Source organism: Oncorhynchus mykiss, chromosome 6 (assembly GCF_057628025.1).
Source record: "Oncorhynchus mykiss isolate SJ-2025 chromosome 6, ASM5762802v1, whole genome shotgun sequence".
NCBI lineage: Eukaryota > Metazoa > Chordata > Actinopteri > Salmoniformes > Salmonidae > Oncorhynchus > Oncorhynchus mykiss.
The window spans coordinates 19871855-19898898 of record NC_143027.1 but is presented as its reverse complement, the minus strand read 5'-3'; the positions used below and the strand labels follow the sequence as shown (position 1 = coordinate 19898898).

At 43.1% G+C, this 27044-nt stretch overlaps 1 protein-coding gene across 2 annotated transcripts in view; it reads right to left on the bottom strand.

Annotated features, from left to right (window-relative positions):
- Positions 1-26313, bottom strand: part of LOC110525417 (GDNF family receptor alpha-2) — a 66641-nt gene extending 40328 nt beyond the window's left edge. Inside the window, exons 1-3 of one of the 2 annotated variants that reach the window (XM_021605496.3) lie at positions 25698-26313; positions 24124-24432; positions 129-215 (exon numbers count right to left, since the gene is read on the bottom strand). In XM_021605496.3, coding sequence (XP_021461171.2) covers positions 129-215; positions 24124-24432; positions 25698-25734 — 433 coding nt within the window. In that variant the 5' untranslated portion in view covers positions 25735-26313. Of the gene's footprint in view, positions 1-128; positions 472-24123; positions 24433-25697 lie in introns of both variants that reach the window. The other variant, XM_090237174.1, reaches the window with a different exon arrangement.
- Between the last annotated feature and the right edge of the window lie 731 nt (positions 26314-27044).

Below are 27044 nucleotides of genomic sequence, written 5' to 3'. Positions count from 1 at the left end.
CCTTTCTGTTCTATCTTTTATCTTTAAGAGTATTAGTGTTGTAATTATACTTATTACATGTCATTGTATTTTTATAGTCTTTTCATATGGCATAGTCATTTAGTTTTACATAAAATGGTCGCTCTTACCTGAGATAATGGAAGCGAGACGGAATGCATCAGGGTGGCGAACAGGCATCACAGGTTCATAAGGGGATGTTTCATAAAACTCTCGACCTGGGAAAACAGTCAAGTTCAAGTTTAATTTGTCACATGCATAACTACAGTGAAGTGCTTAACTTGCAAGCCCTATCCAACAGTGGAGTATTCAATATAAAATATTATAACTAATAAAAATAAGAAATGAAAAAAGGAGAAATAAGAGAGGAAGCCAGCCACTGCTCATGACCTGGCTTATACCATCCCTACGGTGAAGCATGGTGGTGGCAGCATCATGCTGTGGGGATGTTTTTCAGCAGCAGGGACTGGGAGACTAGTCAGGATCAGGGAAAGATGAACAGAATGCATTCGGAAATTATTGAGACCCCTTCACTTTTCTACAATTTGTTACGTTACAGCCTTATTCTAAAATGTAAGAAAAAAATCCTCATCAATCAACACACAAACCCCCCTAACGATGAAGCAAAAAATGATTTTTAGAAATGTTTGCAAATTTATTAAAGATAAAAAACAGATAAACCTAATTTACATAAGTATTCAGACCCTTTGGTATGAGACTCGAAATTGAGCTCAGGTGAATCCTGTTTCTATTGACCATCCTTGAGATGTTTCTACAACTTGATTGGAGTCCACCTGTGGTAAATGTAATTGATTGGACATGATTTGGAAACCTGTCTATATAAGGTCCCAAAGTTGACAGTGCATGTCAGAGCAAAAACCATGAGGTCAAAGGAATTGTCCTTAGAGCTCAGAGACAGGTTTGTGTCGAGGCACAGATCTGGGGAAGGATACCAAAATATTTCTGCAGCATTGAAGGTCCCCAAGAACACAGTGGCCTCCATCATTCTTAAATGGAAGAAGCTTGGAATCACTAACACTCTTCCTAAAGCTGGTAGCCCGGCCAAACTTAGTAATCAGGGGAGAAGGACCTTGGCCGATGGTTTCTCTGACAGAGCTCTAGAGTTCCTCGACCCTAAGCACACAGCAAAGACAATGCATAAATGGCTTCAGGACAAGTCTCTGAATGTCCTTGAGTGGCCCAGCCAAAGCCCGGACTTGAACCCGATCGAACATCTCTGGAGAGACCTGAAAATAGCTGTGCAGCGACGTTCCCTATCCAACCTTTCAGAGCTTGAGAGGATCTGCAGAGAAGATTGGGAGAAACTCCCCAAATACAGGTGTGCCAACCTTGTAGCGTTATACCCAAGAAGACTTGAGGCTGTAATCGCTGCCAAAGGTGCTTAAACAAAGTACTGAGTAAAGGATCTGAACACTTATGTAAATGTGACATACACATTTTTTTGCAAACATTTCTAAAAACCTGTTTTTGCTTTGTCATCATGGGGTATTGTGTGTAGATTGATGAGGTAAAAAAACAATTGAATCAATTTTAGAATAAGGCTGTAACATAAAATGTGGAAAAAGTCAAGGGGTCTGAATACTTTCCGAATTCACTGTATAGGGTCAGTGCCAGTACCAAATGTACAATGTGCAGGGATACTGGAGTATTTGAGGTAGATATGTTCATGTAGGCAGGGATTAGGAGAAAGTGACTAGAAGCCGGATATATTTTTTTCATAAAATAATAATAAACAGTATGATGAAAAAGTTTTTGATAACACTGAAAATGAAAGTATGCTCACACCCACATAATATAGTGGCACATGAATTACAGGGTATGTGTAGAGGTGCATTAAATAAAGGAATACACACATGCAGACACAGTATGATCTCAAAATATATAAAAAGTTGTTGACCTTCACATGTTTCTAAGGCAAGGAGTCATGGTTTTAGAATCATTGCACAGGATAATACCAGTTTTTTTGTGCTATAGCAATGAGCAATTATCTACTGTATAGTGTACCTAAAATGTTAATAACAGAAACCAGTGAAGGTTGAATTCTACAGATGTTGTCAACTTGAGTTTTTGGCTCTTAATTGGTCTGTCTGACCAATAACACATTTTACACCCTGAAGATTTCAATAGTGTGAACAGTTGGCCAATTTTGTGATATGCAAAGCAGATCGTTCACCACGGTCAGATAATTTCCTTTTGGAAAGAACATTTGGCCATGGTGTTCTGTGGTTTGGGTCAGGCAGCCTCCAACGCTGAACTGCCAGGGCTATGTTTGTAAAAAATGTCAAATTAGCACTCAACTGACTGCACTACTCCCCTGTGACTCTCTCTCAGAAGCCCCTAATCCTGCGTTTAAAATTCACAGCCATTCGGTGTGATTCAGACAAACCCTCCAGTGTGTAATAGCTTTTGCATTTTGATCTTAACAGAAACACAGCAAGGCTGTTGTGGGACAGACAGGGAGCCCACCGCAGCAAATGAGAAAATCAAAAATCTGTGGGGAGATGTGAAGCTCAGTGGATAACCCTCCAATCAATAGATATCACAATTTTGTTTATCACACCGCTCCGTGCTGATGCTACTTCAATGGAAGGTAGTGTGTGCTTCACTTATGTATGCATGCACTACTGTAAGTTGCTCTGGATAAGAGTGTCTGCGAAATGACTGATGTAATTGTATAATGTGTTGATCATGTTATACACTACGGTGCATATTTCATTATCAGGCTGCGGATCATGCGGAATAAAAAACATAGCCTTGAAAATGTCACTTACATTTTTATTTTACCTTTATTTAGGCAAGTCAGTTAAGAACAAATTCTTATTTTCAATGACGGCCTAGGAACAGTGGGATAACTGCCTGCTCAGGGGCAGAACGACAGATTTGTACATTGTCAGCTCGGGGGTTTGAATTTGCAACCTTCCGGTAACTAGTCAAACACTCTAACCACTAAGCTACCCTGCCGCCCCAATTAATAACACAGTCTTATGTGGGTTCACAGTACGTTTGTTGAAAGCAAAACCGAGGCATTGTATTACGATACGTTATCTTAGTATCCTAAAGAACAAAGGGAGAAACTACAGTAAAACAGCTATGGAAATACATCCCTTTATAGAAGTCAAACTAAAGATGGTTTACAATAATGCCAAATGTCTAAAAGACAGGGGTGGAAGTCACGCAACGCCATCTCCTCCCAAGGAGCCATCGTTAGTAGACACGAGGAGTTGCTTCGCGGTCTGATAGAAGGGTTCCAGGATGTGGCCAAACGTCACGACCTAACAATGGACGCATTGTGGGAAAAATTCTGTGTGTTTCCTACCAGGCAGCCTACCACGACTGAAACCTCCCAGCCCCTCAGTAACCCAACTGGGAGCAGCGCCATCACCCCGGTTTTCCGGGAACCCTGCTTACCTCCCTCGGAGCGCTACGATGGTGATTCCAGAACCTGCCTGGCCTTTCTCTCCCAGTGCTCCCTCGTTTTCGAGCTGCAGCCTTCTTCATTCCCCTCGGACTGCTCGAAGATAGCGTACATTATCACGCGGATGCCCGGGAGGACACTCGCTCCCACACCGCCGTGGCCCAGGCAACAATCTGCCATCTGCCTCAGTTTGGAGATATTCGTGGCGGAGGTGAGAAGTTTGACGCTCCGGTGTCCGGGAGAGAGGCTGCCTGGAAGATACTCCAGCTTTGGCAGGACTCCCTCAGTGTGGCAGAATATGTGGTGGGGTTCCGCACGCTAGCAGAGGATGGTACTTGGAACCCGGAAGCGCTGTTCAACACGTTCCTGCATGAATTATCGGAGGAGGTAAAGGATGAGCTGGCAGCCCGAGAACTTCCGACTGATCTCGACTCACTCATCACTTTAACCATCCGGATCGATGGTTGGCTATGGGAACGTAGGAGGGAGAAGAGGTCCGATTGTGGTCCCAATCGCTCACTCAAGGATCCCACCTTGCATTTGAACTAAGGAAGTCCCCGGCGTCTACGTCCTCGAGAGGATCCGAACTTACCCAAGTCCCTCCAAGAGCCTCCGGAGACTGCAGATTCAGCTCTTCCTAAGCCGATGCAGCTCAGCAGGGCTAGGCTGTCTCCAGCTGAACGGGTACGCAGACTTGAGACCCAGAGTTGTCTATACTGCAGTACTGCCAGTCACTATGTGTCTGCCTGTCCCTTCAACAGACCTAGCTCATTCGTTGGAGTGAGTACTCTGGTGGGCATCACAGATAATTTTTAATCTCCCCTAGCTCACTCCCCTCTCCATGCCATACTGCGGTGGGGCGGCCAGTCCAAGGTACTCATCGACATGGGGGCCGAAGTGAGTCTCATGGACCTTACCCTGCATCCGAACTGGGCATCCCCACTCAACCCCTCTTCATTCCCATGACTGAATGCCCCTTGTATCCGGTTTCCAGGCCCACCCCTCTCCCCAATCTCATTGACGGACGACCGGAGCACATGGTGAGATGTCTCCTGAGGGTTCGACCTCGGGGCAGGGGATTCCAGTACCTGGTTGACTGGGAGGGTTATGGCCCAGAGAGAGGAGAGATGCTGAGTCTCTGTTAGGTACATCCTGGACCCAGGCCTCATCTCTGAGTTCCAGCGCCGGCACCCTGCTCAACCAGGTATGCGCCCAAGTAGGATGCCAGGTGACGTCCCTAGAGGGGTGGTACCGTCACGCCCTGATCTGTTTCACCTGTCCTTGTGCTTCTCTCCACCCCCCTCCAGGTGTCGCCCATCTTCCCCACTTATCCCCTGGGTATTTATACCTGTTTTCTGTCTATGCCAGTTCGTCTTGTTTGTTCAAGCCTACCAGCGTTTTGTGTCTCAGCTCCTGCTTTTTCCAGTCTCTCTTTTCTCACCATCTTGGTTTTGAGCTCTGCCTGTCCTGACTCTGTGCCCGCCTGCCTGACCATCCTGCCTGACCCTGAGCCTGCCTGCCGTTCTGTACCTTTGCCCCTACTCTGGATTACCGACCCAAGCCTGCCTTGACCTATCGTTTGCCTGCCCGTTACAATAAACATTGTTACTTCTACACCGTCTGCACTTGGGTCTTACCTGAAACCTGATACACCTGCTCTTTCCATGACATAGACTGACCAGGTGAATCTTTGTGAAAGCAGTGAGCACTTATTGATGTCACTTGTTAAATCCATTTCAATCAGTGTAGATGAAGGAGAGAAGATTTAAGCCTTGAGACAATTGAGACATGGATTGTGTATGTACAGTGCCTTGCGAAAGTATTCGGCCCCCTTGAACTTTGCGACCTTTTGCCACATTTCAGGCTTCAAACATAAAGATATAAAACTGTATTTTTTTGTGAAGAATCAACAACAAGTGGGACACAATCATGAAGTGGAACGACATTTATTGGATATTTCAAACTTTTTTAACAAATCAAAAACTGAAAAATTGCGCGTATCAAAATTATTCAGCCCCTTTACTTTCAGTGCAGCAAACTCTCTCCAGAAGTTCAGTGAGGATCTCTGAATGATCCAATGTTGACCTAAATGACTGATGATGATAAATACAATCCACCTGTGTGTAATCAAGTCTCCGTATAAATGCACCTGCACTGTGATAGTCTTAGAGGTCCGTTAAAAGCGCAGAGAGCATCATGAAGAACAAGGAACACACCAGGCAGGTCCGAGATACTGTTGTGAAGAAGTTTAAAGCCGGATTTGGATACAAAAAGATTTCCCAAGCTTTAAACATCCCAAGGAGCACTGTGCAAGCGATAATATTGAAATGGAAGGAGTATCAGGCCTTTATGGAAGAGTGGCAAGAAGAAAGCCATTTCTTAAAGATATCCATAAAAAGTGTTGTTTAAAGTTTGCCACAAGCCACCTGGGAGACACACCAAACATGTGGAAGAAGGTGCTCTGGTCAGATGAAACCAGAATTGAACTTTTTGGCAACAATGCAAAACGTTATGTTTGGCGTAAAAGCAACACAGCTGACACCATCCCCACTGTCAAACATGGTGGTGGCAGCATCATGGTTTGGGCCTGCTTTTCTTCAGCAGGGACAGGGAAGATGGTTAAAATTGATGGGAAGATGGATGGAGCCAAATACAGGACCATTCTGGAAGAAAACCTGATGGAGTCTGCAAAAGACCTGAGACTGGGACGGAGATTTGTCTTCCAACAAGACAATGATCCAAAACATAAAGCAAAATCTACAATGGAATGGTTCAATAATAAAAAATATCCAGGTGTTAGAATGGCCAAGTCAAAGTCCAGACCTGAATCCAATCGAGAATCTGTGGAAAGAACTGAAAACTGCTGTTCACAAATGCTCTCCATCCAACCTCACTGAGCTCGAGCTGTTTTGCAAGGAGGAATGGGAAAAAATTTCAGTCTCTCGATGTGCAAAACTGATAGAGACATACCCCAAGCGACTTACAGCTGTAATCACAGCAAAAGGTGGCGCTACAAAGTATTAACTTAAGGGGGCTGAATAATTTTGCACGCCCAATTTTTCAGTTTTTGATTTGTTAAAAAAGTTTGAAATATCCAATAAATGTCGTTCCACTTCATGATTGTGTCCCACTTGTTGTTGATTCTTCACAAAAAAATACAGTTTTATATCTTTATGTTTGAAGCCTGAAATGTGGCAAAAGGTCGCAAAGTTCAAGGGGGCCGAATACTTCCGCAAGGCACTGTATGTCATTCAGAGGTTGAATGGGCAAGACAAAAGCTTTAAGTGCCTTTGAACGGGGTATGGTAGTAGTTGTCAGGTACACCAATTTCAGTGTGTCAAGAACTGCAATGCTGCCGGGTTTCTCACACTCAACAGGGGTTTGGACCTGACCATGGAACCAAGTAAAACTGAAATGATAACTTAACACAAAATATAAATATTCATTAATATTCATTAACAAACTTATAGCTTATTAGACACATTTCCACTTCCTGAACACATATTACTTAAATAAAAAGCATACATCAGACAAAAGTATGTGGACAGACATTCAAATGACTGGATTTGGCTATTTTAGCCACACCCGTTGCTGATAGGTGTATAAAATCGAGCACTCCGCCATGCAATCTCCGAAAACAAACATTGTCAGCAGAATGGCCTCACTTCCTACGCCGACAGAGATGGCTGCCTCGCTTCACGTTCCTAGGAAACTATGCAGTATTCAGTTTTTATACGTGTTATTTCTTACTTTGGTACCCCAGGTAATCTTAGGTTTCATTACATACAGTCGGGAGGAACTATTGGGCATAAGGGCAACGTCAACTCACCATCATTACGACCAGGAATACAACTTACCTGAAGCTGATCCTCTGTTTTTCCCACCACAATGGATCGGATCCCAGCCGGCGAACCAAAACAACGTAAAAGGGGCAGACGAAGCGGTCTTCTGTTCAGGCTCCAGAGACGGGCACATCGCGCACCGCTCCCGAGCATACCACTCGCCAATGTCCAGTCTCTTGACAACAAGGTAGATGAAATCCGAGCAAGGGTTGCATTCCAGAGAGACATAAGAGACTAACGTTCTTTGCTTCACGGAAACATGGCTCACTCGAGACATGCTATCGGAGTCGGTACAGCCAGCTGGTTTCTTCACGCATTGCGCCGACAGAAACAAGCATCTTTCCGGTAAGAAGAAGGGCGGGGGTGTATGTCTTATGATTAACGAGACGCGGTGTGATCATAACAACATACAGGAACTCAAGTCCTTCTGTTCACCTGACTTAGAATTCGTCACAATCAAATGTCGACCGCATTATCTACCAAGAGAATTCTCTTCGATTATAATCTCAGCCGCATATATTCCCCCCCAAGCAGACACATCGATGGCCCTGAACGAACTTCAATTTGACTCTGTGTAAACTGGAAACCACATATCCTGAGGCTGCATTCATTGTAGCTGGGGATTTTAACAATGCTAATCTGAAAACAACATCAGCATATCGATTGTGCAACCAGGGCTGGTAAAACCCTGGATCATTGTTATTCTAACTTCCGCGACACATATAAGGCCCTCCCCCGCCCTCCTTTCGGAAAAGCTGACCACGACTCCATTTTGTTGCTCCCAGCCTATAGACAGAAACTAAAAAAGGAAGCTCACACGCTCAGGTCTGTTCAAATCTGGTCCGACCAATCTGATTCCACTCTTCAAGATTGCGTCGATCACGTGGACTGGGATATGTTCCGCATTGCGTCAAACAACAGACGAATACGCTGATTTGGTGAGCGAGTTTATTAGCAAGAGCATTGGCGATGTCGTACACACAGCAACTATTAGCGTCCTCAGAGCATGCGCAGACCAGCTGGCTGGTGTGTTTATTGACATATTCAATCAATCCTTATCCCAGTCTGCTGTTCCCACATGCTTCAAGAGGGCCACCATTGTTCCTGTTCCCAAGAAAGCTAAAGTAACTGAGCTAAACGACTACCGCCCTGTAGCACTCACTTCCGTCATCATGAAGTGCTTTGAGAGACTAATCAAGGACCATATCACCTCCACCCTACCTGACACCCTAGACCCACTCCAATTTGCTTACCGCCCCAATAGGTCCCCCCTACCCCCCTGTCCACATTGACGGGACAGTAGTGGAGAGGGTAGTAAGTTTTAAGTTCCTCGGCGTACACATCACGGACCAACTGAATTGGTCCACCCACACAGACAGCATGGTGAAGAAGGCGCAGCAGCACCTCTTCAACCTCAGGAGGATGAAGAAATTCAGCTTGTCACCAAAAGCACACAAACTTTTACAGATGCACAATCGAGAGCATCCTGGACACCTACACACGATGTCACAGGAAGGCCATAAAGATCATCAAGGACAACAACCACCCGAGCCTGTTCACCCCGCTATCATCCAGAAGGCGAGGTCAGTACAGGTGCATCAAAGCAGGGACCGAGAGACTGAAAAACAGCTTCTATCTCAAGGCCATCAGACTGTTAAACAGCCACCACTAACATTGAGTGGCTGCTGCCAACATACTGACTCAACTCCAGCCACTTTAATAATGTAAAAATGTATGAAAAATGTATCACTAGCCACTTTTAACAATGCCACTTCATATAATGTTTACATACCCTACATTACTCATCTCATATGTATATAATGTACTCTATACCATCTACTGCATCTTGCCATCTTGATGTAATACATATATCACTAGCCACTTTAAACAATGCTACTTCATATAATGTTTACATACCCTACATTTGTAGCGGTTGTTATCGGGAGAAGGAGAATAGGACCAAAGAGCAGCGTGGTACATATTCATAATGATATTTTAATAAAGATGAATACTGGAACAAAAACAACAAACAAACAGTTCTGCAAGGTGCAACAAAAACACTAAACAGAAAATAACTACCCACACTCATAGTGGACAAACAGGCTGCCTAAGTATGGTTCTCAATCAGAGACAACATTTGCCAGCTGCCTCTGATTGGGAACCATACCAGGCCAAACACATAGAAATAGAAAACATAGAACACAAAAAATAGAATGCCCACCCCAACTCACGCCCTGACCAAACTAAAATAGAGACAATAAAAAGGACGTGGTCAGGACGTGACAACATTACTCATCTCATATGTATATACTGTACTCGATGCCATCTACTGCATCTTGCCTATGCCGTTCTGTACCATCACTCATTCATATATTTTTATGTACATATTCTTCATCCCTTTACATGTATAAGGTAGTTGATGTGAAATTGTTAGGTTAGATTACTCGTTGGTTATTAGTGCATTGTCGGAACTTGAAGCACAAGCATTTCGCTACACTCGCATTAACATCTGCTAACCATGTGTATGTGACAAATAAAATTTGATTTGAAGAGCTCAGTGACTTTCAACGTGGCACAGTCATACTGTAGGATGCCACCTTTCCAACAAATCAGTTCGTCAAATTTCTGCCCTGCTAGAGCTGCCCCGGTAAACTGTAAGTGCTGTTATTGTGAAGTGGAAACGTCTAGGAGCAGCAACGGCTCAGCCGCAAAGTGGTAGGCCAGACAATCTCACAGAATAGGACCGCCGAGTGCTGAAGCGTGTAGCATGTAAAAAATGTTGTCCTTGGTTGCAACACTCACTACCGAGGTCCAAACTACCTCTGGAAGCAAAGTAAGCACAATAACTGTTCATCAGGAGCTTCGTGAAATGGGTTTCCATGGCCGAGCAGCCGCACACAATCCTAAGATCACCATGCGTAATGGCAATCATGGAGTGGTGTAAAGCTCGCCGCCGTTGAACTCTGGAGCAGTGGAAACGCGTTCTCTGGAGGGATTAATCATTCTTCACCATCTGGCAGTCCGACAGACAAATTTGGGTTTGGCGGATGCCAGGAGAACGCTACCTGCCCCAATGCATAGTGCCAACTGTAAAGCTTGGTGGATGAGGAATAATGGTCTGGGGCTGTTTTTCATGGTTCAGACTAGGCCCCTTAGTTCCAGTGAAGGGAAATCTTAACGCTACAGCATACAATGACGTTCTAGACAATTCTGTGCGTCCAACTTTGTAGCAACAGTTTGGGAAGGCCCTTTCCTGTTTCAGCATGACAATGCCCATGTGCACAAAGCAAGGTCCATACAGAAATGTTCTGTTGAGATCGGTGAACTTGACTGACTTGCACAGAGCCCTGACTTCACCCCCATCGAACACCTTTTGGATGAATAGGAAAGCCGACTGCGAGCCAGACCTAATCGCCCAACATCAGTGCCCAATCTCACTAATGCTCTTGTGGGTGAATCGAAGCAAGTCCCCACAGAAATGTTCCAACATCTAATGGGTAGCCTTCCCAGAAGATTTGAGGCTGTTATAGCAGCAAAGGGGGGACCAACTCCATATTAATAGCCATGATTTTGGAATGAGATGTTCGACGAGAAGGTGTACACATACCTTTGGTCATGTAGTGTACATTGCTATGGGAAAGTGGTCAACCTGTTGTAAGGTGTTGCAGAGATGTGCCAGCAGTCATACCACCCTACATCCCATTGCTTGCTTGTCCCTGAGCCTGGTCAATAAGCCTGAGCCTGGAACTGAGCCTGGTCAATACTTGGATAGGAGACTAGAATATGCTGGATGAGACGGAGACCCAGTGTGTGGGTCTCAATCTCTTCCAGTATTGTCAGTTTTGATACTGGCGTACCTGGAACGACACTATTTGGTATAAACGGTGTTAAAGAGCGCAGACAGACTCCTATGCTTTCTAAGAATAGAATATGCTAAATGTGGAGTTGGAGGGCAATAATACGGTACTTGTCCCTCTGGGAAAGGGAGTTCTTGATGAAACTACACAGCATAAGCTGCCCTCCTTCAGATGAGACAATAAATGGGATGCCCTGAATCTCTGTGATCATTAAAATAGCCATGGCATTTGTCACAAAAGTAGGAGGTTAAGCCCAGTGTCTGGGCTAGTAAAAAGTTAACCCCAGTGTCTGAGCTAGTAGAAGGTTAACCCCAGTGTCTGAGCTATTAGGAGGTTAACCCCAGTGTCTGGGCTAGTAAAATATTAACCCCAGTGTCTTGGCTAGCAAAAGGTTAACCCCAGTGTCTGGGCCAGTAAGAGGCTAACCCCAGTGTCTTGGCTAGTAGAAGGTTAACCCCAGTGTCTGGGCTAGTAGGAGGTTAACCCCAGTGTCTGGGCTAGTAGGAGGTTAACCCCAGTGTCTGGGCTAGTAGGAGGCTAACCCCAGTGTCTGGGCCAGTAGGAGGTTAACCCCAGTGTTTGGGCTAGTAGGAGGCTAACCCCAGTGTCTGGGCCAGAAGGAGGCTAACCCCAGTTTCTGGGCTAGTAGGAGGTTAACCCCAGTGTCTGGGCCAGTAGGAGGCTATCCCCAGTGTATGGGCTAGTAGGAGGTTAACCCCAGTGTCTGGGCTAGTAGGAGGCTAACCCCAGTGTCTGGGCTAGTAGGAGGTTAACCGAAGTGTCTGGGCTAGCGGAAGGTTAACCCCAGTGGCTGGGTTAGTAGAAGGTGAACCCCAGTGTCTGGGCTAGTAAAAGGTTAACCCCAGTGTCTGGGCTAGGAGAAGGTTAACCCCAGTGGCTGGGCTAGGAGAAGGTTAACCCCAGTGGCTGGGCTAGGAGAAGGTTAACCCCAGTGGCTGGGCTAGTAAAAGGTTAACCCCAGTGGCTGGGCTAGGAGAAGGTTAACCCCAGTGGCTGGGCTAGTAAAAGGTTAACCCCAGGGGCTGGGCTAGGAAAAGGTTAACCCCAGTGGCTGGGCTAGGAGAAGGTTAACCCCAGTGGCTGGGCTAGGAGAAGGTTAACCCCAGTGTCTGGGCTAGTAGAAGGTTAACCCCAGTGGCTGGGCTATGAGAAGGTTAACCCCAGTGTCTGGGCTAGGAGAAGGTTAACCCCAGTGTCTGGGCTAGTAGAAGATTTAACCCAGTGTCTGGGCTAGTAGAAGGTTAACCCCAGTGTCTGGGCTCGTAGAAGGTTAACCCCAGTGTCTGTGCTAGTAGAAGATTAACCCCAGTGTCTGGGCTAGTAGAATATTAACCCCAGTGTCTGGGCTAGTAGAATATTAACCCCAGTGTCTGGGCTAGTAGAATATTAACTCCAGTGTCTGGGCTAGTAGAAGGTTAACCCCAGTGTCTGGGCTCGTAGAAGGTTAACCCCAGTGTCTGTGCTAGTAGAAGATTAACCCCAGTGTCTGGGCTAGTAGAATATTAACCCCAGTGTCTGGGCTAGTAGAATATTAACTCCAGTGTCTGGGCTAGTAGAATATTAACTCCAGTGTCTGGGCTTCCTGACAGACATCAGATTCTGCAACACACTCTGTTTTTCTGAGACATGATTTATCTCAACATCTAAACAGATGCTATACAAGCAGCGGGTTTTACAGTTCATCGAGCGAATAGGAAGCGGGCTCTCTCTGGCAAGTACAAAGGCGGTGGTGTCTGCTCCATGACCAATACCAAGTGGTACGATCGGGGATACACAATTTGCGAGCTTCTCCTCTTCCGACTTGGAATATTTTGTCATTAATGATCTCCTTTTTTACATTCCAAGAGTTCTCAGGGATTATCACCACAGCTATGTAAATCCCTCCCCAAGTCGACATCAAAAATGCTCTCAATGATCTTCATTGGACCCTGAACAAACTGGAGACTGCGCACCTGAGGGCGGCATTAGTTGTTGCGGGGTACTTGTAACAAAAGGTCTGTGCTCCCGAATTACTATAAACACGCAGCTCACAAGTGGCGCAGCGGTTTAAGGCACTGCATCTCAGCGCTAGAGGTGTCATTTTACACCCTGGTTCAATCCCGTGTTGTATCACAACTGGCTGTGATCAGGCGGCGCACAGCGTCGTTAGGGGAGGGTTTGGCTGGGGTACGCCGTCATCGTAAAATAAGAATGTGTTCTTAAGTGATTTGCATGGTTAAATTAAGGTTAAAACAAAACACTGACTGTCCAACTCATGAAATTTCCACTCTTGACCACTGCTACACACCTTTTTAACAAGGGTATAAGGTCCTCCTTTTGGCAAATTTGACCACGACTCCTGACTTTTTCAGCCCTGCCTATAAACAAAGATTCAAGGGGGAAATTTCGGTGGTCAGGTCAGTACAATGCTGGTCTGACCAATTAGAATTCCAAGACTGTTTTGACCATGTGGACTGGAATATGTTCCGGGGCACTACTGGGGATAACATCAATGAATACACCGACTCAGTCACCGTATTCATAAAAAAATGTATAGATGATGTGATACCGATGGTGTCTTTCAAAACTTACCCGAATCAAAAACAGTGGATTCATGGAAGCCTTGAAGGGAAACTGAAGGAGAAAGATGCTGCTTATAAAAACGACAAGGAGACCAGGGACAATTGTATGGTTAAACAGTACAGTACGCTGCCCTACCGGATGAGCTAAAGCCCTTTTTTTAAGGGTTGAGCATAACGACACTGAGCTGCCCGAGGAAAGGTTCTGAAGATAACAAGGGCTATGGGCTTATGGTCTCCACGGAGGACGTATGTATTTCATTCAATCATGTTAACCCTCGCCCGGCTGCTGGCCAAGACGGCATCCCTAGCCGCACCCTCAGAGCATGTGCAGACCAGCTAGCTGCTGTGTTTTCTGACATTGTGTTATCCCCACCTGCTTCAAGATGTCCACTATCATCCCGTGCTCAAAATTGGGAAAGTAACTGAACTGAATAACCACTGACCCGTAGCACTCACTTCCGTCACCATGAAGTTCTTTGACAGGCTAGTCAAAGACCACATCCCTTCCTCCCTCCCCGACACACTCAACCCTCTTCAAATCGCCTACCACCCGACAGATCCAATGACAACGCAATCGCCATTGCACTGCAAACTGACCTCACAATGCAAACTGCCCTCACCCACCTGGACAGACGGAATGAATACAGTTGAAGTCGGAAGTTTACCTAAACCTTCGCCAAATACATTTAAACTCTGTTTTTCACAATTCCTGACATTTAATCCTAGTAAAAATTCCCTGTTTTAGGTCATTTTAAGAATGTGAAATGTCAGAATAATAGTAGAGAATGATTTATTTCAGCTTTTATTTCATTCATCACATTCCCAGTGGGTCAGAAGTTTACATGCACTCAATTAGCATTTGGTAGCATTGCCTTTAAATTGTTTAACTTGGGTCAAACCTTTTGGGTAGCCTTCCACAAGCTTCCCACAAAAAGTTCGGTGAATTTTGGCCCATTCCTCCTGACAGAGTGTAACAATGTGCTGGGTTCGTTGTCTGAGTCAGGCGCAGGACACAGGTTTGAGGAACAACACAAAAGTCTTTACTCAAAATATTAATACAAAAAAACCCGGAATATCTCCAACAAGGAAACATCACGTATAGAGAGAACCCTCCAACACACACGGTAACACAAAACAGAAAGGTCGACGAGAGATTAAATAAGGAACATAATAAGGGAATAGAAATCAGGTGTGCGTAACCAAGACAAAACAAAAGGAAAAAGGAAACATGGATCAGTGATGACTAGAAAGCCGGGGATGTCGACCGCCGAACGCCGCCCGAACAAGGAGAGGAGCCGACCTCAGCCCGAAGTCGTGACACAGAGCTGGTGTAACTGAGTCAGGTTTGTAGGCCTCCTTGCTCGCACACGCTTTTTCAGTTCTGCCCTCAAATTTTCTATAGGATTGAGGTCAGGGCTTTGTGATGGCCACTCCAATACCTTGACTATGTTGTCCTTACGCCATTTTGCCACAACTTTGGAAGTATGCTTGGGGTTAATGGCCATTTTGAAGACCCATTTGTGACCAAGCTTTAACTTCCTGACTGATGTCTTGAGATGTTGCTTCAATATAACCACATAATTTCTATACCTCATGATGCCATCTATTTTGTGAAGTGCACCTGTCCCTCCTGCAGCAAAGCTCCCCGACAACATGGTGCTGCCACCCGTGTGCTTCATGGTTGGGATGGTGTTCTTCGGCTTGCAAGCCTCCCCTTTTTCCTCCAAACATAATGATGGTCATTATGGCCAAACAGTTATATTTTTGTTTCATCAGACAAGAGGACATTTCTCCAAAAAGTACAATCTTTGTCCCCATGTGCAGTTGCAAACCGTAGTCTAGCTTTTTAATGGCGGTTTTGGAGCAGTGGATTCTTCCTTGCTGAGTGGCCTTTCAGGTTATGTCGATATAGGACTCGTTTTACTATGGATCTGTCTGTAAAAATGTTTGGGAAAAATGACTTGTGTCACACACAAAGTAGATGTCCTAACCGACTTGCCAGAACTATAGTTTGTTAACAAGAAATTTGTGGAGTGGTTGAAAAATGAGTTTTAATGACTCCAACCTAAGTGTATGTAAACTTCCGACTTCAACTGTATGTGAGGACCCCCCCATTAAAGGTTGCTTTGCTATTCCTAGACAGCGGAATGACCGTTGCCTCCCTCCAGCCCTGAGGGTACACACCGTCTTCTTGGTTTAAATTGAAGATGTGGCCAACAGGAGTCGCAATGTATTCCGCTACCAACCTCAGCAATTTACCATCCAGGTTGTCGGTAACAGGTGGCTTCTCCTTATATATAAATAGCAAACAAAATCCCTCTTCTGCACCAACATTGCGGAACTCAAAAGTACAGTGCTTATGTTTCATTACTTGGTCCGATATTCATGAATATGAAGGCTCAGCGTTTGTTGTTTGCATGTCATGCCAAAGTTAGCTAATCTTGTCAACAGAAAAGTTATTAAAGTGTTTGGCAATATCAAAGGGTTTTGTTATGAACAAGCCATCTGCCTCAATGGGTAGTAGAAGGTTAACCCCAATGTCTGGGCTACTAAAAGGATAACCCCAGTGTCCAGGCTAGTAGGAGGTTACCCCAGTACGGGATAGTAGGGGGTTACCCCAGTATCCGTTCTAAATTCTAGCTTCTCATACTAAAGTGTGGCCACCTTATCCTCCCTAGCTTCCAAATGACTCATTCAACCCCTCTCGGATATCATGGATATATTGAAACTAGTGGATATATGGAGGCTTAAATATCCTGATTTAGTGAGATATACATGGTGGAGGCTCATGGTGGAAATTCAATCAAATCCTATTGGATGATAACTTGTTTTTAACTAGGACAGAAAAATTAGCATAGGTACAGCAGATCCCCTTATTGTATGGGACACTTTTAAATCACACAATTTAGTAGTCATTTCTAAAACAAAAGCAATTTAGGTCAAAAGAGTCCATATTAACAAAGGAAATGGAAGGACTAACAGTACAGATCGATAGCAACAAAAACTGTACCATAGAGGCACAGAATAAGTTAGATGAAAAACTAAAAGAACAGGAGGAACTTATTCAAGAAAGCTCAAGTATAACATACATTACCGTTCATTGGGCTTGGGGTCACTTAGAAATGTCCTTGTTTTTGTCCATTAAAATAACATCACATTGATCAGAAATACAGTGTAGACATTGTTAATGTTGTAAATGTCTATTGTAGCTGGAAACTGATGATTTTTAATGGAATATCTACATAGGCATACAGAGGCCCATTATCAGCAACCATCACTCCTGTGTTCCAATGCACGTTGTGTTAGCTAATCCAAGTTAATCATTTTAAAAAGCTAATTGATCATTAGAAAACCCTTTAGCAAGTATGTGAAAAATGTTGTGCTTATTAAAGAAGCAATAAAACTGGCATTTTTAGACTAGTTGAGTATCTGGAGCATCAGCATTTGTGGGTTCGATTACAGGCTCAAAATAGCTAGAAAGAAATAACTTTCTTCTGAAGCTCGTCAGTCTATTCTTGTTCTGAGAAATGAAGGCTATTCCATGTGAGAATTTCTAAGAAACTGAAGATCTCGTACAACGCTGTGTACTATTCACAGAACAGAACAGCGCAAACTGGCTCTAACCAGAATAAAAAGAGGAGTGGGAGGCCACGGTGCACAACTGAGCAAGAGGACAAGTCCGTTTTATTTAATCCGTTTTAGAATAGGGCTGTAATGTAACAAAATGTGGGAAAAGTCAAGGGGTCTGAATACTTTCTGAAGGCACTGTATGTAGTGAGAAAGCAAAGACAGCCAGACAAACATAGTATACTCTGTCCCTCAGCATGCCCATGTACAACAATTTCCCATTTTACCAGTGCTTGGAAATCTCAGGGGAACTACAGATACTACTGAGAAAGGTTATTTTTCCCAGAGACTTGCCATGAAGTCTGTTTATCCATCCTAACTGGACATTGTAAAATAGTGTAATCTTCAAACAAAGCCAAATGTTCTAGCATTGAAAGAGTTGTGGCCAGTCTCCGGGACAGCTTACAGAGGATCATGGATGATGAAGCTCTATTCTGTATCTGTGGGGACTGTGGGGAAGTTGAGGGATCCAAACCATTTCAGTTTAACCCAAGTGGCCGAGAAAAAAGTGTACCTGCCTCTCATACAAGTAGAAAATCATGTAGCCTCATCCACATATAATAATCAAATCAAATTGTATAGGTCACATACACATGGTTAGCAGATGTTATTGTGAGTGTAGCAAAATGCTTGTGCTTATAGTTCTGACAGTGCAATAATATCTAACAAGTAATCTAACAATTCTAAAACAACTACCTAAAACACACAAATCTAAGTAAAGGGATGGAATAATAATATATAGATATAAATATATGGATGAGCGAAGACCGAGCGGCATAGGCAAGATACAATAGAGGGTATTTACATAAGGGATGAGTAATGCAAGATATGTATACATCATTATTAAAGTGTAATTGTTATAGTGACTATTGATCTACAGTGGGGCAAAAAAGTATTTAGTCAGCCACCAATTGTGCAAGTTCCATAATTTGCAAATAAATTCATTAAAAATCCTACAGTGTGATTTTCTGGATTTTTTTTCTCATTTGGTCTGTCACAGTAGAACTGTACCTATGATGAAAATTACAGGCCTCTCTAATCTTTTTAAGTGGGAGAACATGCACAATTGGTGGCTGACTAAATACTTTTTTTGCCCCACCATATTTGTTAAAGTGGCCAATGATTTCAAGTCTGTATGTAGGCAGCAGCCTGTCTGTGTTAGTGATGGCTGTTTAACAGTCTGATGGCCTAGAGATAGAAGCTATTTGTCAGTCTCTCGGTCCCAGCTTTGATGCACCTGTACTGACCTCGCCTTCTGGATGATAGCGGGGTGAACAGGCAGTGGCTCGGGTGGTTGTTGTCCTTGATTATCTTTTTGGCCTTCCTGTGACAATGGGTGCTGTAGGTGTCCTGGAGGGCAGGTAGTTTGTCCCCGGTGATGCAGTGTGCAGAGGTTGTTGGCGTATACGGTTGCCGTACCAAGCAGTGATACAGCCCAACAGGATGCTCTCAATTTTGCATCTGTAAAAGTTTGTGAGGGTTTTTGGTGACAAGCTCGAATTTCTTCAGCCTCCTGAGGTTTTTATTGGCGCTGTTGCACCTTCTTCACCACACTGTCTGTGTGGGTGGAACAGTTCACTTTGTCCGTGATGTGTGCTCAGAGGAACTTAAAACTTTCCACATTCTCCACTGCTGTCCCGTTGATGTGGATAGGGGGGTGCTCCCTCTGCTGTTTCCTGAAGTCCCCAATCATCTCCTTTGTTTTGTTGACGGTGAGTGAGAGGTTGTTTTCCTGACACCATACTCCGAGTGCCCTCACCTCCTCCCTACAGGCTGTCTCGTCGTTGTTGGTGATCAAGCCTACTACTGTTGTGTAGTAATAACAGTGCATCTTAATGTAAGTCAAAGAGGAAGTAATACTGCATTAACAATAATATTGTCAAACATAAAATGATAGCGTGAACAAAGTTAGTGAATTAATTTTGAAAGTGTTTTACAATGTTATCACATGCCATACAGAATTAGAACTGCACAAATACAGCGTAATTGTACTCTCGCTTGAGGGTTAAAAGATTCACATTGGCAACACATTCGCCATGCCACTCTGTTTTTCAAGAACTATGCTATTTGACAGTCACCCAATCAATTATGCATTAATCAAGTAATACAAATTCTTCCCAGCTGTTTAGTGTACGATTGTTTGCCAGAGGGCAACAACTTATTGTGGTAATTAGGACTATTTGACTTCCTTTGTTCTGACAGTGTTGCGCATGGCGAGAGTGGCACAGACAATCAGGCCTCCCTTGTAGGGGATTCTGCTCTTCAGTGGATTCGGGGATGACTGCCTAAGGGTTTTAAACTGTACAGAATCTCAAATCCATAACGTATTCATTATCAATAGGAGTACATTCCTGAGGTGATGGAAGCGTCCTATGGATTTTCCGGTCTTGGTAAACAGCTTATGGCTTGAAGCAAAGTCAATTTTAATAGCTGTCATTCATCTTATTTGTTTAAAGGTGGCCTAGTCTATTTGCATAAATGTAGAATATTGATTCCGTATTTCTCGTTAGTTGAGGACTATCTGTGGAGAAGAAAATTGCACAGGCTTTGATAGCTAGTCCACTCCCATGATTTCAAACATGCACATTCAATCATCCTAAAACCTTCGTGGCAGGACAAATCCAAATCCCAACATGCCCGTATTAAGAAGGCAAAACAGGCTGTCTCTTCCTGCCTGGGTAAGAGTGGAGAATTTCCCAACAATAGCTGCCACACTGGGTGTCATTTTAGTAATATTGAAAACTGTTTGGTGGATCTTCAGATATAGTAAAGGAAATCATTAGAGGGATTTGAAAGGACATAGAGAACCATCACTGTCATCATATTTCACTGATCCTTTTCACAAGTTTTGGGGGACCTGAAAAGATTTTGATCTGTTCCAGAAAAATATTGACAGGTCTTCTTCCTTGGATGATGAAGCACCCACCTAGTGAGCGTGGTCAGATCAGGAAAAATAGAGTACACATTCAGCATGCAGAGGCAAACTCCCATTGCCTCAGAGGACAGTGGATGGCTTAGGTAATGGCCAGTGACTACTACCATAGCTCATGGTAATGATGGGTTCACTGAGGAATACTGTGTACCTCTGTAACCCCATGTATGTTCTCCTTTTAACTCTGCTTGGGTCCCCAGTATAACATACTCAAGCTGGCATAAGGTTCCTATTTCCCCCTCTCTAAATTAGCTGCCTAGCGATATTATCATAGAATACTGACAAATTCGGCTCCTGACCTTTAAGAATGCTGGCATTCATAAAAATGGAGGGGAATAAATAATTTTAAAAAAAATTGATTCTTTGGTTATTTCATGTAAGATCTCCCAATGGCCTGAGACAGACTCACGTATTCTCCCTGCTGTAGAAGTCTGTTCTACTAATTAAACTGCAAGGAAACCGCCCACATAAAGGCTTTCAATTCTCTTTGCTATCTGCTCAAATCACTTTCAATTTAAAGAACAAACCAGCGATATGTGAGGAATGGGACTTACTGTTAACTGACTGGTTGGAACTGCCTCAAACCCTGGTGCTCTCCCCATGAGGTTTAAGGCCCAATCGAAAGAGAAATGCAGCTGCCTTTATGTTTTTAAAGAGCATGCTCCCACACATGCCTTTTGTAGATTCAGACTCTTAACCCCAGTTGTCCGACAGTGAAAATGACCTATTCAAAAGGCGAGCCATTACCCGCCAAAGACAGGTACATTGACACATTGAATTCAGCTGGCATTTATTTTAAAACTTCAATTAATGGGTCACATTTACGACTGCCAAAGACGGAGCGTGAGTAGCCCAACAAAAGCTTGTCCTTTTCACAGCGGCACCACCCTTGACTGTGCCACCTAAACTATCCTATGCACAGCGAAACAGTCTAAGCACTCACCAAATTACCTTGGAAAACAGCAAATTGGCCGGCTTATTCCAAAGTGCACATTACAAAAATAAGAGCAAATTCATTAGCAATGTGAAGGCTGCTACTGGGTTGGATGTGCGATTATCCTTGCACTAGGAGTGTACGCCCTTATCCCTACATTACACTCAGAACATTTCATTATTGAAAATTCACATACTGTATCAAAATAGAAGATGAATAACATACAAGGACATGTAGGCTACTTACAGACGATTTTTACCTTCGCTTTTGTTTTGTCATATTTAAATTCTACACTTGCATGACATGTATACTTGTTGCTCCTGTCTCTTTCACTATACTCCACCCATATGTTGTGCTCAACTCTTAAACCTGCCTACAATACATTATGAAAAATGCCTAGAACTGCAATTGTTGCAATTAAGCACATACAAACCTTTAAAATGGCCATGCAGTCAAAATTCAGTTTTGACCCAATAACAAAGAGTTCCAAACCTCTGCCAATAACAGCTAGTTAAGGTTACATATCATTCATTACATTAGGCCTCTCCAATTAGGTGCCTCATTCAGACCACTCCTAGCAAAATACATTTGAGAAATTATTTTTGCTGAAAAGCAATGAAAAAAATATATACAGTGCATTCGGAATGTAGACAGACCCCTTGAATTTTTCCACATTTTGTTACGTTACAGACCCATTTTTATCCTCATCTACACACAGTACTCCATAATGACAAAGCAAAAACAGATTAACATTTTTGAAATGTATCAAAAAAATAAATGAAATATCACATTTACTTAAGTATTCACACTTTACTCAGTACTTTGTTGAAGCACCTTTGGCAGAGACTACAGCCTCGAGTCTTCTTGGGTATGACACTACAAGCTTGGCACACTTGTATTTGGGTAGTTTCTCCCATTCTTCTCAGCAGATCCTCTCAAGCTCTGTCTGGTTGGATAGGGAGCCTCGCTGCACAGCTACTTTCAAGTCTCTCCAGAGATTTTTTGATCGGGTTCAAGCTCGAGCTTTGGCTGAGCCACACGAGGACATTCAGAGACTTGTCCCAAAGCCACTCCTGTGTTGTCTTGGCTGTGTGCTTAGGGTCGTTGTTCTGTTGGAAGGTGAACCCTCAATTGAATTTACCACAGGTGGACTCCAATAAAGTTGTAGAAACAGCTCAAGGATGATCAATGGAAACAGGATGAACCTGAGCTCAATTTTGAGTCTCATAGCAAAGGGTCTGAATACCTATGTAAATAAGCTATTTCTGTTTTTTATTTGTAATACATTTGCAAAAAAATATAAAAAACCTGTTTTCACTTTGTCGTTATGGGTTTAGATCGTTGAGGAACATGTTTGATTTCATCCATTTTAGAATAAGGCTGTGACGTAACAAAATGTGGCAAAAGGGAAAGGGTCTGAATACTTTCCGAATGCACTGTATACCATTTTAATGGGAAATTATTACAGTAAGGTACATAATTGTTACCCAGAAATGATTTGATATTGAAAAAAATGGGTTGCGATGGGCCTTTAATAAATCTGCCCCAAAGTCCCTTAATGACTTGCCACTTTAGTCAACAGCAACACAGGCGGGCTCTTAGGATTTATCTACATAGCCCGTAGACATCTCCCTATCTGCTGAGAAAACCTTTCAAAGCTGGTGATCTTCCTACAATATCCCAACTTTTTCCAGTTTTTGTCCACAACAATTTTTTAAGTGGGTTGCAGCGTTTTTGAGGGTCTGTGGGGAATCAGCCCTTGTGTTTGTTTCCAAAAAAACAATGTTATACACAGATTTTTACCAGTTAACAAAAGCCTGGTTGACTGCACAATGGATCGTGATCAGATTAAAGCTGCACTGTAAGAACTCTGGCATCCATTAAGGCCCGTTTTATCTCCCTGGACAGTGCCTAAATGGGACAGTTGCATTCTTCGGTTAAGTATCCTCAGTGAAGGACACACGGGAGGTCTGTATTTGTCCAAACAACTTATTGAGGCGTAATGTATCATAAAATGTTAACTCTGTTCAAGAAGGTCTGCTTCAGTGTTCTAACATTCCACTTAAACCTTCTATCATAAAGCATAGAGCTTAGAGACTGACATCTCCAACTGCGGTTGACATTTTTATTTGACCTTTATTTAACTAGGCAAGTCAGTTAAGAACAAATTCTTATTTTCAGTGACGGCCTAGGAACACTGGGTTAACGCCTGTTCAGGGGCAGAACGACAGGTTTTTACCTTGTCAGCTCTGGGATTTTATCTTGCAGCCTTTCGGTTACAAGTCCAATGCTCTAACCACTAGGCTACCTGCTGCCCAATAGCATATGAAATGTCAAACGTTTTGACTACATTAGATCTTATGATCTGATTTGACATCAGCTGCAGGGATGTTTTAAGATATTCATCATACCACGTTTATGACAATGTAAAGTAGCCTTTTGAAGGGTTAAGGTTTAAGTGAAACATTACCTCCTGCACTGTACAGTGCAAGTGGCCGGCTCCAGGTCATTGAACGGTGGGTTTATAACCTAATAATATGATAATATGGAACTCTTGTGGTGAAAACCAATAGTGCTCTCATAACAGGTCTCGCTGCTGTAATTTCATTATTGCTCCATTATTTCACAGAGAATGGAAAGCATATATTTTTCATCAGGGGTTTCAGGGTATCACTATATCCTGTAGCAGATACAGCATAGAATGCATGAGAAATTATTTCCATATGTTCTGCATATTGTACAGAGACCTGCATGATCACTATCTGATGATGTTTGTTTTTTATCAATGTGATATAGGTACAATTCATAATAGCAGAGTCATCTTTGCACATAACAGCAGTTCTCAATTTGTAAGTATCTCTCTAGCTGAGTATGTTGCACCAGACACAAACAGGAATTCATTGATTTCAGTCTCACCTTCAGTCAGGCCCATGTGGATGCTCCAGTAGCTCTGCAGACACTGCAGCTCTTTCTTCATGCCCCTTTTACAGCGACAGTCATACAGCGGGCTGACCAGCAGCACCTCCAGGGCAGCCTGGCACTCCCTGTTGGCCAGCATGGTGTCCCTTTCTCTGCCCACCAGGCACTGCCGCATCACCCGGTAGCGGGAGCTGCACTGGGGGTTCTGGTTGCACATGTCACTGGCCCTCACGCAATCCACCCAGCCATGGGCACCCGTCGCAGCCAGGCCCGAATAGGAACCGCCCGAGGAGTACGTAACTCCGTCTGAGGGAGAGAAAGGAGGCTCTCTCATTCGTCTAACTGAATAGAGTTACACATGCATGGACATATTTGATGGATTTGCTGTAAATACCACTGGTGCTGTATAAACATTTCACATGGTGTAAGGTAGTGTTTCCAAAACCTCTCCTTGAGTACCCCCAGCTGTTCCATGTGTTTGATATATTACAGAATTAGCACACGCAACATTTTTGACAACTACACCAAGGATCCACAAGTTGGTGGCACCTTAATTGTGTGTGTGTGCGTGTGTGTGTGGAGGTGGGGGGGGGGGGGGGGGGGGGCTTGTGGTAATGGCTGGAGTGTGAATAAGTGGAATGATATCCAATACATCCATGTGTTTGATGCCATTCCATTCGCGCCGTTTCAGCCATTTTTATGAGCCGTCCACCCTTCAGCAGCCTCCACTGCCAGGAACAGATCCAAATATGTTAGACTTGTTTGACAATATAGGTTCATAGCACACACACATTTGGCACATCCCCTAGTTATGAGATATTATTCAGTCAATTATCTGTTATGCTTCATGGTCATTGATCTCAATGCACTTACCTTGGGAATATTAACGTTGTACCATATTGTTACTGTACATGACAGTAAAATCAATAAAACCAAACTATTGAAGGCAAAATAAAGGCTTATCTCTTGAATGGAGTAGACAAACACAAACTCCAATATAGGTGGAAAGAGTGATATGAGCAAAACCTTCAGTTTGTTCTAAACCTGCAAACTGCTGAAGGGGGATATTGCTAGAGACTTTGCAATAAAGTAGAGGGAGTATGCAGTAAAACTAAATTATGCAAATAACCATTATCCTAACAGATAAATTTAACATTTTCTACCACATGCAGATCATCCTCATCATCATGTTTAGGCTATTCCTTCATTTTATGTGGGTTATTTGACTATCTCAATCTTAATCAAATAAACAGATGAGAATGAGATGCCAAGAGACAATACATATCTGCTCTAAAAACAATTTGGAGTAGGTAAAATGTTGCACCTAATAAACTCTAACATGCACACTATGGGTAATTACGGAAATAATGTCAATGTAATTTAATGACACTAAAATGTAAGATTGATTTCATAATGAGTAGGCTATAGTCGAAATAGCATTAAATGAAAGAGCCTACTGAATGTATTATGTTCAGAACAATTACTAAACTATCCACACCCATGTAATGTTATGGAATTAATGGTTTTATCTAATTTTAAACTTAAGAAACATAAAAATATGAATGTCTCACCTAATAGAAAAAGAACGAAGTAGAAATAAATCCACATCACGACGAATTAAAAGCCTTTTTAGATTCAGAGTCAAGAATCTGTAAAAGTGGGGATCCGATTTAATTATCTTCCTCTTGTAAACGTGTGGTAAATCCCTTTCCAAATGTTTTATTCCGGCGTAACTAAGTGTGAGAATTTGAATATCCTCTGAAAAAACTCCATTTATTACCGAACTCGGCTTTACAATTTCCACGTCTCAATAATCCATCAATTTCAAAACACAAAAAATAAAATGTCAAAATCCTCTTGGAAAAGGAATTCAAATCCCTTTAAGAAATGATTTCAGGTATAAACTGTACATATCGAGTGGCATCTCTCCGCATCAAGATCTCTACTGATCCAGTTCGGAGCTCCCTGGCTTGAAACGAGATGCAAGGAAAATTATTCGGCAACGATATTGATGTCAAATAACTTTTCACATTGACATTTCTCTGGAGGTTTATGGAAACTACAGCTACTAGCCTACGCAGGAGGGTCCCTGGTGAGTGCAGACTTGACCAGACTTGACTCTCCAAAAGCCGCGCGCGTCTGACTTTAGTGCGAGTCTCTGCGCTTCATTTTGAGTGTTCTGGAATCACTGGAGTTCATTTAATGAGCTTCGGAAAACCAGAAGAGGGCGATGCTGACTCACTCGTTTACTGAAAAACTATTAACACCGCTATCTTTGCAATAATGGTTTCTCTCAAATGATTATGAGAGTCCATCTTCCTGTTGACACAGCTCGATTAGGTCTACTCTGTTATAGTCTGCACATGGAAATAATGTTCAGTGGATTGTGACATTTCGGAATCGGTATTTTATGTTGTGCTTCCACAATCTGCTAGCTCATTCACTATAAAACGAATGTCCTCTTTTAAAGTCAAGGCAGGACATGTGCCTTTTCCTTCACATCGCTAAATGCGTAATAAATGTTGATTTATTTGTCAGCTACTTTCATGAGATCACATTTTTACCCTACGTTTTCTATGTCAATGCCAGCTCATAACGTGTAGGGCTACACATGAAACTAATGCAGGCCTACCAGTCAAACAGATATGAAATGCAGACTTGTCATATAGCAGAGATGATAACAAAAGCGTCATTCATTTCAGCTATATCCCATAATTTCATTTCATGTCGCATTAGAATGTTGGTCTCAAACATAGAGGGTTAAGGGACACAATGTATTGTATTGTGCCAATGCCAAGGATGCCATGAAGTAAACGTTGATGCTCCATTTTTCTAAATATTCGAATTTTCAAGTCTTTCAAAGATATGACTTGGTTGTGCTTCATTGCTTAAATAGGCCCTGGCCATCATACATGTTT